We start from the raw sequence: 15,211 nt of genomic DNA on the forward strand, positions 1-15,211 counted from the left end.
GCTCTAAAGTTGAGAATGATATAGATGCTGAAGGTTTGGTGTACAAATGTTTTCATCACATTCTTTAAAATCTCAGCAAGAAGATCAGTTTCCACTTGCGGCTGAAAGTGCCTGGAGGGAGCGTTCCAATTCTGAATGATAAAAATACCCACCTCCACGTGGCCGTTCAAAGCCGCATGGTGCAAGGCTGTGCGCCCCCCTCGGTCGGAGACATTGACACTGCTCAGCAGGGGAATGATCACTTCTGCACATTTGACAGCCTTGTTGGCTGCTGCCACATGAAGAGGGGTCTGCCAGTTCTTGTCCCTTGCATTGACATCAGCTGAGTGCTTAATCAAAACCTGTACTGCTTCCTACAACAAAAGCAGAGTTTGCAGAGGTCACTGACAGACGTTCAATCAATACTTAGTGCCGTAAGATGCTTCACCAAACCCTGGAACTATGGAGACAAAGGCCACCTGACCTTACAGGCTAGCTCCAGACAAGCCAGGTAATATCTGATAAAGATCAAAAGAGTGGCATAGATGAAGACAGAATCACTTTACCTTTCTTTGTCAAGCCAAGAGCCCTGGTACAACTCTAAAATCAAACAAACCTTCTAAGTATATGATGATGTCCTTACAATGTAGAAGGCACTCTTAGGCCAAATGAGAACACTGCGTGCGAGTGTGCATGCCAGGGTAAAATATCCATAGACAAAAAGGCCTCAGACCTTCTTGGGTCAGTTTATAAATCTTTGGTTCTCTCTGCCAACATCTTAACCCCCAGCCTCGTGTGATCAACAAGTAGTCAAGATGGAAAGTAACATCTCTGTTACCATCTCAACTTAAAGCTATGAGTTGTTTCCATCTTTTCCCAATCTTTTCCATGTTAGAATGTGTCACTTCTTTTGCCATTGTTGAGTTCCTTCACCTACATTGGACCTCCCATGTTTTTTCTTCTATTGGCCCAGTCAGCTCCCTAGCCTGTTGGTCTATGACTTTCAACTATGGTATGCAATGGAGTCATCCATGCAGCTCTTAAAAACACAGAAGCCAAGCATGGGCAACATAACAAAACCCTGTCTAAAAAAAAAAAAACCAACAAACATATATACAGGTGCAAAAATAATTGCATTACTTTTAATGGCAAAAACCACAATTACTTTTGCACCAACCAGGAGTGGTGTTGCAGACCTCTAAGTCCTAGCTACTCAGGAGGCTGAGGTGGGAGGATCACTTGAGCTCAGCAGTTCACAGTGAGCTGTGATCACGACACTGCACTCCAGCCTGGGCAACAGAGCAAGACCCTGTCTCAAAAAAAAAAAAAATACAGTAGTTTAAAATGATTATGGAATTAAATTCACAGACGTACGGAATATTAGAAATGGAGAAGGCCCTAGGGTTCATCTGGGCTGACCCCTTCATTTCATAGGCAGCTTTATTTTATAGGTCAGATGACGGAAGTCCAGGGCAATGACCTGTCAGCCTGGCTGACTTACGGGCTCATGCATTTTCTAACAGGCCATTTTCTACTAGGCTTACTTAGTGAGTAGTCTCAGTCAAACATCCTGACATAAATAGACTCAACAGTTAATTCTATGTAGTTATTTACATTTTTAAATCCTAAAGTTTTAGTCTGCTACACTGGCTTAATACATATAATAGAAATTTAATATAATATTTTGGCAAAAACAAAACTTTGATTAAAAACAGATAATTACCTTTTTAAAAACTGCATTTCTCTTTTAAAAGTTTTAAGCTTGGAAGCTCTTTAACTTGGTTTTACAAGGGAGTAATTTGATGGCTATTTAGGGAATTAATTTTTTTAAATTAAAGAAGTCTGCCTTCTCCTGTATCACATATTGGCTAAAAATTAATACCCAGGAGCTCACTCTGGCAGAAATATACATGGTAAAAAAGAAACTAATGTGGGGAGGAGGGAAGCTGAACACTTTCTGAATCAAGAAAATATTCTTTTTTTCTGTTAAAGGTTTTTTTTTTTTTTTTTCAACTTTTAAGTTCCGGGGTACATGTGCAGAATATGCAGGTTATATAGGTAAACATGTGCCATGGTGGGTTGCTGCACAGATCAACCCATTACCTAGGTATTAAGCCCAGCATCCGTTAGCTATTCTTCCTGGTGCTCTCCCTCCCTTCTCCCCACTGACAGGCCCCATTGTGTGTCATTCCTTCTCATGTGTCCCTCTGTTCTCATCGTTCAGCTCCCACTTGTAAGTGAGGAAGTGTGGTGTTTGGTTTTCTGTTCCTGTGTTAGTTTGCTGAGGATAATGGCTTCCAGCGCCATTTGTGTCCCTGGAAAGGATATGATATTGTTTCTTTTTATGGCTGCATAGTATTCCATGGTGTATATGTACCACATTTTCTTTATCCAGTCTATCACTGATGGACATGTGAGTTGATTCTACGTCTTTGCTATTGTGAATAGTGCTGCAATGAACATAAATGTGCATGTATCTTTATAATAGAATGATTTATAATTGGATTGCTGGGTCAAATGCTATTTCTGCTTCTAGATCTTTAAGAAGTCGCCACACTGTCTTCCACAATGGTTGAACTAATTTATTCCTACCAACAGTGCAAAAGCTTTCCTTTTCTCTGCAACCTCACCAGCATCTCGTTTCTTGACTTTCTAATAATCTCCATACTGACTGGTGTGAGATGGTATCTCACTGTGGTTTCGATTTGCATTTCTCTACTGATCAGTGATGTCGAGCTTTTTTTCATGTTTGTTGGCTACATGAATGTCTTCTTTTCAGAAGTGTCTGTTCACGTACTTTGCCCACTTTTTAAAGGGGTTGCTTATTTCTTGGTAAATTTGTTAAAGTTCCTTTTAGACTCTGGATATTAGACCTTTGTCAGACAGACAGACTGCAAAAATTTTCCCCCATTCTGTAGGTTGCCTGTTCACTTTGACGACAGTTTCTTTTGCTGTTCAGAAGCTCTTTAGTTTAATTAGATCTCATTTGTCAATTTTTGCTTTTGTTGCAATTGCTTTTGGTGTTTTCATCATGAAATCTTTGCCCATGCCTTTGTCCTGAATGGAACTGCCTAGATTTTATTCTAGAGTTTTTATAGCTTTGAGTTTTACATTTAAGTCTTTACTCCAGCAAGAAAAGCTTCTTTAACAGTGCTTTTCAAACTATCTGTGGTAAAGAACTAGTTTTTTAAAAAGTTATTTCAAATCTATCACTTTTGAGCCAATACTTTTATAAAATACAATTAAAAAATCAGTAGAATAATAAAATGAAATAAAAACAAGATAAAAACTATAAATGTAATTATTTTATTGTTAAAGTTAATGGGCATGAAATTATCAAATTGCTCTAAAAGTTTCTGACCACCTATTCTTTTCACAACAGATAAGATAAAAGCTCACAGGCCAGCCCCAGTGTGCAGGCACACTGTGAATCATCACGCTCCTTCAAAGCCTGTGTTTGTTTGTTTGTTTGTTTGTTTGTTTGTTTTGAGAGAGAGTCTCGCTTTTTCGCCCAGGCTGGAGTACAGTGGTGCCAACTTAGCTCACTGCGACTTCTGCCTCCCAGGTGCAAGCAATTCTCCTGCCTCAGCCTCCTGAGTAACTGGGTTATAGGCATGTGCCACCACGTCCAGCTAATTTTTTTGTATTTTTAGTACAGATAAGGTTTCACCATGTTGGCCAGGCTGGTCTTGAACTCCTGACCTCAAGTGATCCACCTGCCTCAGCCTCCCAAAGTGCTGGGGTTACAGGCGTGAGCCACCGTGCCTGGCCCTTTCTTTCTTAATGAACAAACACCTGTGAAGATTCTGGTATTTCCCCCAAATGGAGGCATCAGCCCAGTTAACATTCTGTTTTAGGACTGTAGGCCTTGTTGGATGACATCCTGTAGCAGGCCATCCTATACAAGATGCAGAAATAATAGAAAGGAGGGGCTGTCATGGGATGTCATATGGGAGGTAACTGGACATGACATTTGCAGTCAGTCAATTTCTACTTTTTACGACTCTTTTTATTTAACAAAAGGCCACTTCAACCTTGAAATAAGAAGTAGAAACATACACTGTGGCACATGGAAAAGATGAGAATAGGAGGCATGTGTCTTAGAAACTATCATCCTTAATATTTGTTTCTTTACTCTCAAATGTGCATTGCATTTCAGTGGTCATAAATTACTCATGAAAAAGTAACTGTTTATGACTACACATAGTCCCTGCAGCCATAAGCAATGTCAAATTTTATAAATTACAAGTTGCTTTAGATAAGGGTCTAAATGTTATACAACTGTCTGTACTCTCCACAAAGCCTGGCAGGTGCTTTGCACATAGTATATATTCAGTAACTTTGGGTAGAACAAATATATTGCTGTAATCATCAGCAAAGTCTGTAAGTAATAATCTGTAAGTGTTAACAGTACATTACTGTGGGCTGATGTCCCTAAGGCTGCACTTAAGTCCTGAAGGCTTTTGCTATATTACTATAATCATTTGAGGCTTTTATCTTATGTCAATTGTAGCAATTTCATATTCTGTAAGAATTGTATAAATTGATGTCCAACCAATTTGCTTAATTAATGGTATTGTTCCTCTAAACGTACCAAAATACCAAGCACCAAAAAGACTCACCCATTATTTTAACTATTACTACAGCACAATTATTCTAAGAACTAGGAGTGCAAAAGCAGTTCGCTGGAGACTTTGGGATATGAAAGAATTCTAAACGAACTATTTAAGAAGTGCTAACTTTAACCATTAGGAAAGGCAGGCACTAAAGTATGACCAGTGTTTAATCTCAGGTCTCAAAGTGTGACTTGTAGACGACATGTATCAGAATCTTCCTTTGAAAAGGCAAATTTCTGGGCCTAACCATAGGCTTCATTCAGAATCACTAGGGGTGAGGTTTTAGAACAGACAGTTTCAACAAACACCCCAGATAATTTAAATGCACTAAAGCTGGGCACCACTCGTCTACATTCTAATAGATCATAAAATGCTTACTTTCTTCCTATTCCAGGTATGACCTATGTTCCATACACGAACAACTTTTTATAATCATGAAGATAATTTAAAGAAAGCAATAACATTCTACTCTTCCATATAATGTTTCCAATTCTCCTGTCTACTAGCATTAAGCCCACAATAATGATCATGTTTTTTAGAGGAAAGGGTAGAACGTAAGTTTTTTAAATTTCGACTATAAAATAAAATGCTTATCCTGCTCAGCTCTGGGAAAGATTTGTATACCAGTTGGGTCTTCTGTCTGCACAGAAGCCAAAAATAGATGTGCTTTATTGGCTAGAACAGGCTCCGTAAGGGTGCTAATGGGAACTGAAGAAAGCAGCACAGAATGGTGGTTAAGTAGGCAGCTTCTCTAGTCACACTTTCCTCCACTTTCTGGCTGTGACATCGACTTCGCTGGCTCCCTACTAACTTTCTGAGATTACATTTCCTAAATTAGTATTGCCAATAGCATCCATCTTGAAGGGTGGATCAGAGGTTAAAAGAGAATAATATACAGAAAGTCCTTAGCATACTGCCTAGCAGACAGTAAGTACTTAATAAATGCTCATAACTACAACACGTACATAGACACAATGTCCTCACTCCTACACTCTAAAGACAAGATACAACCATTGTTAACCTTTCTAACCAAAAGACAGTCTCTAGAATTGAGAAGTGAAAAGTTCAGCAGGTCTCCTGTGATACTCCTCTCAACTAGTTATAGCAGAAAGGGCACCTGGGACGGGCCAGCCACGTCTGCACATAGGCCACAGCAGCCTGCATATCTGGTTATCTCCCCAAATACTGTATACTAAAACTAAAAGCCACACTTTGTACACTCTTTAGGCCCCCTGTAGCACACTTAACAATGCCTTCCACCAAGTGTGCTTCCATAAATGTGTGTTAGACTTTCTGGGTTTGTGTACATTTCATTCCTTTCCCCTTGGGGAAAGTTGCTCTTTTCCAAGAAAGAAAAGCAAGAATAAGCTGAACACAGGAAATAATATGAAATAGGCTTCACAAGAACACTTCAGAATATTCCCACTGGCAGCCCCAAATCTTGCTTATCTTTGTTAGCTGGCACTGTAAAAGATGTTTCTCTAATATTTTAGTAAGGGCCTCTCTTCATTTCTTCACAGCCTAGGGAGTGTACACAAAAAAAAAAAAAAAAAAAAAGGAGAATGAGTTCAGAGAAGCCCTTAGGGAGCCAATAAGAAGACAGTGCTGTTGGGCTCTAAGCTGTTTCCAACCTGGGAATCCCCGATGTGCCAGACGTGGGGAGCAGGTTGGGGGTAGGAAAGGGTCGTGGGATTGGGTCTAGAAGGGAACACACAAGACAGCCTGGTCAGCATCAAATAAGTCTTCAAGATTTATCTCTAGAGCTCAGTTATATTTTGGGAGATTTTCAAGGGGTGTGATTATGTCTTGATTTACTTTCTTGTCTATGGAAGACATAGTGTCAGGCTTGGATTCATGTTTAATCAGTATTATGATCTGGCACCCTTATTGCTATAACATATCAGGAAATGAACTTAGCAATGCACCTTATTTTTCCAGACACAGAAATCTGAACATAAATCTTGCCTGGATGAAAAGAAGACTCCAAAATTTTGACTTACACTGATATCTGTGTTATATGCAATTGTGAAACTAGCCTTGATTTTGCAGGTTTCAGTGGCTTAGTTGGCTTTTAATGTACACATTCCCATAAACATGCTTCAACTCTGTTCGCCCTGCATGCATAAACGATTATTACCATCAGCATTCTGATTTGGTGTATACCAGTTCTATCTTACCAGTTGTACACAGAAAATTATTATAGCTTAAACTGAAAACCCAGTCTTTAATGAATAACTCAAAAAAACAATTCTTTTCTAACTAGGCAAGATGCTAGAAATACAATGGCAAGCAATAGGCATGGCACAAATTTCAAGGAGCTAGAAGATCTTTTTAATTCAAATAGAACAACAATTTATATGGTAGTTTTGTATTGTCCTAAGTTAGCCGAGTTGAACTTCATTTCCCAGAATTCCTTTCCCTGTAGTACTCCCTTTAGGGTTGGCCACAAGAGATATCTGATGAGTTTTGGAAGGCATAAGTGAAACTGCAGCCTGACTGGTATGTTGTTGGGCACCAAGTAGTGTTGCAGCTTGCACACGATGTCACTAACTGGCTGGATCACCATATTGGCAAGGGGTAGTGCCTGGCTTGATGCTGCTTCAGATCCTGCCACATCTCCTTCAGTTTCTCCAATTCTTGGGCCAGGTGCATGCACAACTCCTTCTGCAAGTCACCCATGTCCATGATGTTGGAGCCAGTGTTAGACGGACCTCAGTTCCAGTTTGTCCTTGTTCTCCCCCATTTTACATCCAGTTTTTCCACTGTGGAATCTGCTCACCTACAGTGACTTCAGGGCCTCACAGAATTCAAGGTGACAGCCTTACATAGACCACAGCAGCCCTACACACTTGTGTAAGATCTAATTCCTATAATAAATATCTTACTCTATCTCTCATAGTGGTTCTGCTTCCCTGGTTGAACCCTGAACCCTGAGAGATCAGTTACCTATATTTTACAAGCAAATAGACTTTGAGGACAGACAGTATAGAGTTTACAAACTTTTCAATGAAGAAATGGTTTTAAACACATGGCCATGTAGTATCAGTGCTTACCAATCTAAGGAATAGACATGTACCAGCTCTCAGCTGAAACCATATATCCATCTTGATAAGTGCTAACAGTTAAACTCCAAAATACCAGTCCAAACCTTCTCTTTTCTTCCCCTCAAATCTGCTTTCTTTTCCCCAACTATTAGTTAGGAGAGGCATAAAATAATGGCAATAGAACTAAATTCCAAAGAAGAAGGAAATCTGAATTTAGGACTTCCACAGGACAGCAATGTGCTTGGAGTTAAGGTGTCTTCTCCACCGTCAGCTCTCACAATGGTTACAAAGACTCCAATTTTCTTTTCTTTTCCTTTTTTTTTTTTTTTTTTTTAGATGGAGTTTCACTCTTTTTGTCCAGGCTGGAGTGCAATGGTGTGAACTTGGCTCACCACAACCTCCGCCTCCCAGGTTCAAGTGATTCTCCTGCCTCAGCCTCCCGAGTAGCTGGGATTACAGGCATGCACCACCACTCCCAGCTAATTTTGTATTTTTAGCAAAGACTAGGTTTCTCCATGTTGGTCAGGCTGGTCTTGAACTCCTGACCTCATGATCCACCCACCTTGTCCTCCCAAATAGCTGGGATTACAGGCATGAGCCACTGCGCCCAGCCTAGACTCCAATTTTCGTAAGAAACTGTCCAACTTGCTGTGACAAGATACTAATCTGAAGACATCATGAGTTCATATATTACCTAATTATTTACAATTCAGGATTTGTTTGCATTTAATTCCTACCTGGCAAGGGATTCTTTTTTTCCTCCCTGCAAACCTACAGAGGCAGTTGGTTACTTGGAGAAGCAACAAATGCCTTTCTCAGATAGGAAGGTCAGTCCATCATTAGGCTGACAGGATTCAAACACACTAAAGATACTTACAGAACGCAGACTGGTTGTTCATGGAAAATGGATGTTTTGAGGATTGAAGTCTTTGAAGCTAGTTGAGCTAACAAAGGCAGAGATCACTTGGGAAAGGTCACAGAGCAATGAAATCATCTTTTTTGTGTCTTTCTTTTCCATTAGATTACATACTTCCTAAGAGCAGAGACCATGGGTCTTAGTTTTCTTTGTAGCTCCATCAGCTACAAAGAAAAGGTGCCTGGCATATAGGAGGTGCATATTGAATTATTTTCCCAACTAAAAAGACCTGGTTCTTGTTAAAGAGGAAACAAATCCATATATATTTTTAAAGAGACACTTAAATTTACTACATTTACTAAAGACCAAGTGGTCTTAAAAGGCCAGGAAATACTCCTCTATGAAGGGGCTGGTCTCATGAAGCTGGTCATACCCACTCAGTTAGCTCACTACACTCATTTTCCCAAACAAAACAGAAATAAAATGTGGGACCATGAGAAGATTCTGAATTCTCCAGGGTCTGAGCCAGGTAATTTAGGATTATTTACCTCTCTCATTCCATGCAGGATATTTGGAAAGAGAACACAGTCAACCCCTTTTAAAAACTACTAATATCACAAAGCGCAGCAAGAAAAACAATGACTACTAAGCTGTCACCTACCAAGTATATTTTGAAATTTCTAGATAGTTGCCAAAGAGGAAAAGCTAACACCAACAATGGCCAAAGACACCTGCATCTTCTGTATATTCATTCTCAGCAAGACCTTTTGCTCCTAGGTGTACCTGGAGAATATCACCTTCTCCAGCAGCAGAGGAGAAGCTGCATTTGGTAAACTCAGCTATGGAGGTCAGTCATCCAGCACCAAGTACATAGAAGGTTAGAACCTCTTGTATCCCTGGATGGTGGGCATCTCCTCTGACCAGGCTTTAAGGCTGACATTTACCAGGGTTCCCTGCCACCCCCATCTTCACATTGGTCTTCTCATCCTTTATACTTCCCCTGAGCTACCTGATGCATTTACCACGGTTTGGTGATCATTCTCCCTGTCCCTGAGTGCTAGACTTGTATAAATAATAACAGATAATCTATTAGTCATCTTCACCCAAATTTCCAGCATTCAACAACAAATTATTTCTTGAGTGCCTAGAATGTACGAGGCTTGGGATACATCCAGGAACAAAGCCCAGATCCCTGCCCTCATGGAACTCCCACTCCAAGGACATGTTTGCTGAACTCAGCGTTCTCAAACAGAACCCACCAGCCTCCTGGCCCCTACTCCCCTGCTCTGTGCCTCTTCTGTTAACAGCATCACCATTTACCTACCAGCTTCTTTCCCACCTCACCCCTACTGGGTACTAAATCCTGCCAGGTTGACCTCTAATGAGCTCTCAAATCATGGACTCAGCTTTATGCCCTCATTCCAGCTGCTTCAGACCGCATTTGGTCTTATTGGCCCTCCTCCTTGAGACCCCTCCCCCTCAGCCCATTCACACGCTGCCACCACAAAGGTTCTCTGAAACACAGATCTGAGCATATCACTCCCCTGCTATAACCATTCTCCATTGCTCAAAGGATTCCAAGCCCTCTGCCATCTGGCCCAACCTCCATTATCAGACTTACCTTCTACTACAACCTGAGTTCCAGTTATACCTCACTGAGGCCCCCATTCACTCACTTCCTTGCCTCAGCCCTCCCTCCTTCTCCGGGCCTGCTAAGTCCTTACTCATTCTTTAAGAACCAGCCTAACTGACATCTCTTCTTGGAAGATTTCCTCTATTCAAGCAGGCAGTTAGTTGCTTTCTCCTGCAAGTCAATGATGATATTATACTGATCTGCTTTCTGCTTTGCCTCCTCCCCAGGCTGAGAATTCACTGAAATTCAGGATCATGCTGTCCGTGTTGAACTACCCCAGACACTCCCCAGCTCCACTCAGCACTATGTCTGCCATGCAGGAGATGCTCAAACAAACAGCTGTTCATTTTGGGTAACCCTCTTACATTAGAGGTAAAAGCCTTTTGCTTACCAGTAAGGATTCTTAATTCACTAGCAAGAATTTTTCTAGGCACAGTAGGTATTAGATTAAATTTGGTAATCACTCACTTCGCTTCTGGAAGCAACAGCCCGGTGCAGTGGAGTCAGCCACATGTTGTCCTTGGCATTTACACGAGCTCCTGGAACCAAATAGCACAAGTTAGAGGCATAATGGAGTCAAGGGAAGCCCTGCCAATGTTAAGTCAAATGCTGTATCTTGCTCACATTTGCCTGACATAACCACCACCTCTTCTTTTCTTTGTATTAGTCATGTTCTGACAAGATTTGATCAAGGCTGAGGGGACCAGCAGAAATCTGCTTTATCTAAAAATCTGGGACTAGCCAGATATGTTGGTAAAAAAAGAAGCCAGTTTCCATGAGGCTTTTGGATAGACATGATATCAGGCCTATAAATTGCTCACTACTTTCTCAAACTATGGGGTAGGCAGACAGGCTCAAGCATGAGCCAAAACCAGCTCACACTCAGAATTATAAGTGCCCATGCTCAGCTCTATGAAGTCATGCCATCATCATGGAACAGAAGCTCCCTGCAAATGAATTCACAGGAAGCAGAGTTCACCCACCTTCCATGACACCCTTGCCATTCTCCATGAGCACCAGCCCACCAAGCCTATGTCTGAACAGCAAAGACATCTGATATAAGCTTCCTTTTAGGGGGTTCAGGGTTTTGACTAGTCTTCTGGTCAGACTTGGGATGTTTTATAAAAGGGCTACAAAAAGGGAGGAGGAGAAAATATGTATGACATCTTTGAAGAAGCAATAAGTCAATTCTAGCCTTAGGATGATGAGGAAGGAAGGTCCTGAGGACAGAGAATGGAGAAACAAATCAAAGAAACTAGAAAGTAAGGCAGAGAAAAGGAAACACAGAGGTGGCCCCTCAGGACAAGGGCTGAGAAAGTAAGTCAAGGGAAAGCAGAAGCTGACTAATCTCCAAGAGGCTAAGGCCAGCTGATAGCTGGAAAATAGAAACTTTTTTAAAAGGCAGTGGACTTTCATGCATAAACGTGAGTTACAAGTTTAGTTTAAGGCACTGGCTAAAAGTAAATAAAAATCCAAGAACTTATACTATTCTTTTCTTTAACTGAAGAACAAATGCCATCAACAGCATTAATCGTAGAAAACAAGAACATAATCCCTAAAAGACAGCTAGAATGCCTCCCCTCCAACCTCCATTTTGATGTCACTGGTTTCAGATGGGGTCAGGTACAAGGGTTATCACACTATGCTGTCAAGGTTGAGAGCCACTGATGAATTGTTGCTTAATTTATCCAGGTTAAAATTATTTAAATCCTAATTCCACTAACACCAGCTTGCCTGAAGGAGTTCAAACTCCTTACGTCAGTAAGGCCCACAGTAAAATCAGTTTGGGTGTGCAAAAATCAATAGGCATCTCTGGCCTCAGTAACAGGAAGCTGTGGGCTAAATGCTCTGGCATGAAATGAATGCAGTTTTGGAAGGACAGTGGGATTCATGGTCAGGAGATGTAGATTAAGTTCTGATTTCAGCACCTGCTGGCCCAATGACCAAGAGTCACTAATCTGCACAATGAGGCTAACAACAACAGTATTAACACTTCTCTACCCATTTCACCAGGTGCTAAGGAGAATTAAGTGAATAGGAAAGTGCTTCGTAAATTGCAAGGCACTAGAAAAACATCAGCTGTTCTTATTTCCAAATCACCTCTAATGTCTCATTCACCTCTAAATCTATGATTCAGATTTTCAAAGGAAGTGAAAGGCATCATCCTTGCCCTACAAAGGAAGAAGTCAAATAGGAAATTCAAGAACACAACCATCACCTAAAGACTGTACAAATACATGTCTTTTTAAGACATGTATTTTTAAGAGCAAGAGAACTCAAGTGCTAGAGAATGCTAGGGAGAAGAAAATCCAGATGTGATTAAGAACAGCAAAATTGGTTAATTTTAAAACAAAATTACCACTACCAAAACCAAAGTTTAGATTTCTTCTTCTAAATATTAGTTTCAACACAGTGTCAGGTGATAGTCACAAAGTCTACCTTTCTGGTTTAGAAACACAGCATTTAACCCTTCAGATCTTCCAACACTCTGGATTCCAACCTTTTAAAATTACCTGCCTTTTGGTCAGGACTTTTCTTGCATCATAAATAAATATATTTATGACCACATTGTGTGGTAGATTTGACCACACTGTGTTTCTGTCCAGTAAGCTGAGTGCACATTTATTTCTTATTTTGGGGCTGTTTCTTTGGCACCCATGTCACAAACATCACTCAGACCTTACGCGTCCTAGAGAGCTGGAATTATTTTTATTGTGGTCTTTGGCAGAGTAAATTTTGTGCTTTAAATTTTTTGTAAATTCAAAAAACGATTGCAAGAAGAAACCCAAATGTGAAGACACATATGGAAAGGTACTTCTCAAAATTCGTTAGGGAGAAGCAAATGAAAGCAGCATTAGCATACCATTTCACATCCATTAAATTGGTAAAAATAATAAAGTACGACAAGGCCAAGATTTAGCAAGGGTATGGAGCAACAGGAAAACTTAACATACAGTTGGGAAGAGTATGAATTGGTACAACCTCCTCTGGGACACAATGTGGCATTACCTAGTAAAGCTGATGACATGCATGCCCAACCACCTAGAAATTCCACCCCAATCATATACCCTAGAGAAACTCTCATACATGTACATGAATGTTCACTGCAACATGTTGATGACAACAAGAAATTGGAATCCTAAATGTCAATTAAGAGGAAAATGGATAAAGACGTTGTGGTACATCTGTACAATGGAATTCTACACTGTCATGGAAAGGAGCAGACTGACGTTCTGTATATGTAAACAGATGTACTTTTAAAATCATAACACCGAATGAACAAATCAAGCTGCAGAATTATACCTATGGCATAACACCAGTTGTATGTCTATATGTTGTTTATGGATGCATAGACACAAAAGTTTAAAATATGGCTAAGGAGTATAAATACTAATTCTGGATAGTGGTTGCGTCTAGGGAAAGAGGGATGTGAAAAGAATGAAGTAAGAGTACCCATACAGCTGCAACTGTGTTTTCAATGTTTTATTTCCTTAAATATATATATAATATATATATATACACATAAATATATATAATACAAATATGGCAAAATATTAAGAGTTCTTAAAACTTAGTGGAAGGTATAGGGATATTCACTATATTATTCTCCATAGTTTTCTGTATGTTTGAAATATTTTCTACAAAATATTTTTAAGAAAGCTAGTGCATTTGAAGTTTTATGTTTCTCAATGAAAATAATGGGGGAGGGGGAACTAAGCTGCTTTTGTGTGTGTGAAACGGAGTCTTGCTCTGTCACCCAGGCTGGAGTGCAGTGGTGCGATCTCGGCTCACTGCAACCTCCGCCTCCCCAGTTCAAGCGATTCTCCCACCTCAGCCTCCCAAGTAGGTGGGATTACAGGTACCTGCCACCATGCCCTGCTAATTTTTTAATTTTTTAGTACAGACAGGGTTTTGCCATTTTGGCCAGGGTAGTCTTGAACTCCTGACCTCAGGTGATCTGCCTGCCTTGGGTGCAAGTATTTGTCTAGGATAAATAATTTAAAATGGACTTTATGTGTCATAGATAATACACACTTTCGGTTTCAAAAGGTCATGTAAAGCCTCTAAAGTGTGCCGGTTTATACCCTCGGAATGTATGAGATTGCTTAGTTTCCCCACATCCTCATCAACACTTGATACTATCAGACATTAAAATATATTTTTTAAAATTTTTTAGAGACAGGGTCTCACTCTGCCACTCAGGCTGGAGTGTAGTGGCATTATCATAGCTCACTGCAGCCTTAAGACTCCTGGACTCAAGCAATCCTCCTGCCTCAGCCTCCAGAGTAGCTACGACTGCAGGCACATACCACCATGCCCAGCTAATTTTTTAAATTTTTTTGTAGAGATGAGGTCTTTCTTTGTTTCCCAGGCTGGTCTCAAACTTCTGCCCTCAAGTGATCCTCCTACTTCAGCCTCCTAATGTGCTGAGATTACAGGTGTGAGCCACCAGGCCCAGTCAGACATTTTAAATATTGCAAATCTGAGTCAATAATACTGTATCATGCACTTAAACATTTGTTAAAAGGATAGATCTCATGTTAAGTGTTCTTACCACACACACTTCCCAAAAAACTCCAAAATAACAAGAACAAAGGGGCACAAGGAAACTTTTGGAGGTGACAGAGATGTCTATTACCTTGATTGTGGTGATAATTTCATGGGTATTTGCATATGTCCAAACTCATCAAGTTGTAGATATTAAATATACGCAGCTTATTGTATTTCAATTATACTTCAATAAAGCCGCTTTAAAAATAAATAGGCCGAGCGTGGTGGCTCATGCCTATAATCCCAGCACTTTTGGGAGGCCGAGGTGGATGGAACACCTGAGGTCAGGAGTTCGAGACCAACCTGGTCAACTGGTGAAACCCCGTCTCTACTAAAGATACAAAAATTAGCCTGGCGTGGTGGCACACGCCTGTAATCCCAGCTACTCAAAAGGCTGAGGCAGAAGAATCGCTTGAACCTGGGAGGTGGAAGTTGCAGTCAGCCGAGATCACACCACTGCGCTCCAGCCTGGGCAACAGAACAAGACTCTGTCTCAAATACATACATACATACATACATACATACAAATCTG

At 40.5% G+C, this 15,211-nt stretch overlaps 1 protein-coding gene across 2 annotated transcripts in view; it reads right to left on the reverse strand.

Moving 5' to 3' along the window:
• The window catches only part of ANKRD44 (ankyrin repeat domain 44), a 204,563-nt gene that overhangs the window by 141,645 nt on the left and 47,707 nt on the right, over positions 1-15,211 (reverse strand). For both annotated transcript variants that reach the window (XM_011997192.1, XM_011997191.1), the window contains exons 3-4: positions 10,597-10,667; positions 153-353 (exon numbers count right to left, since the gene is read on the reverse strand). In XM_011997192.1, the coding sequence (XP_011852582.1) occupies positions 153-353; positions 10,597-10,667 (272 nt within the window). The remainder of the gene's footprint in view (positions 1-152; positions 354-10,596; positions 10,668-15,211) is intronic.

Source organism: Mandrillus leucophaeus, unplaced genomic scaffold (genome assembly GCF_000951045.1).
Source record: "Mandrillus leucophaeus isolate KB7577 unplaced genomic scaffold, Mleu.le_1.0 Scaffold532, whole genome shotgun sequence".
Classification (NCBI taxonomy): domain Eukaryota; kingdom Metazoa; phylum Chordata; class Mammalia; order Primates; family Cercopithecidae; genus Mandrillus; species Mandrillus leucophaeus.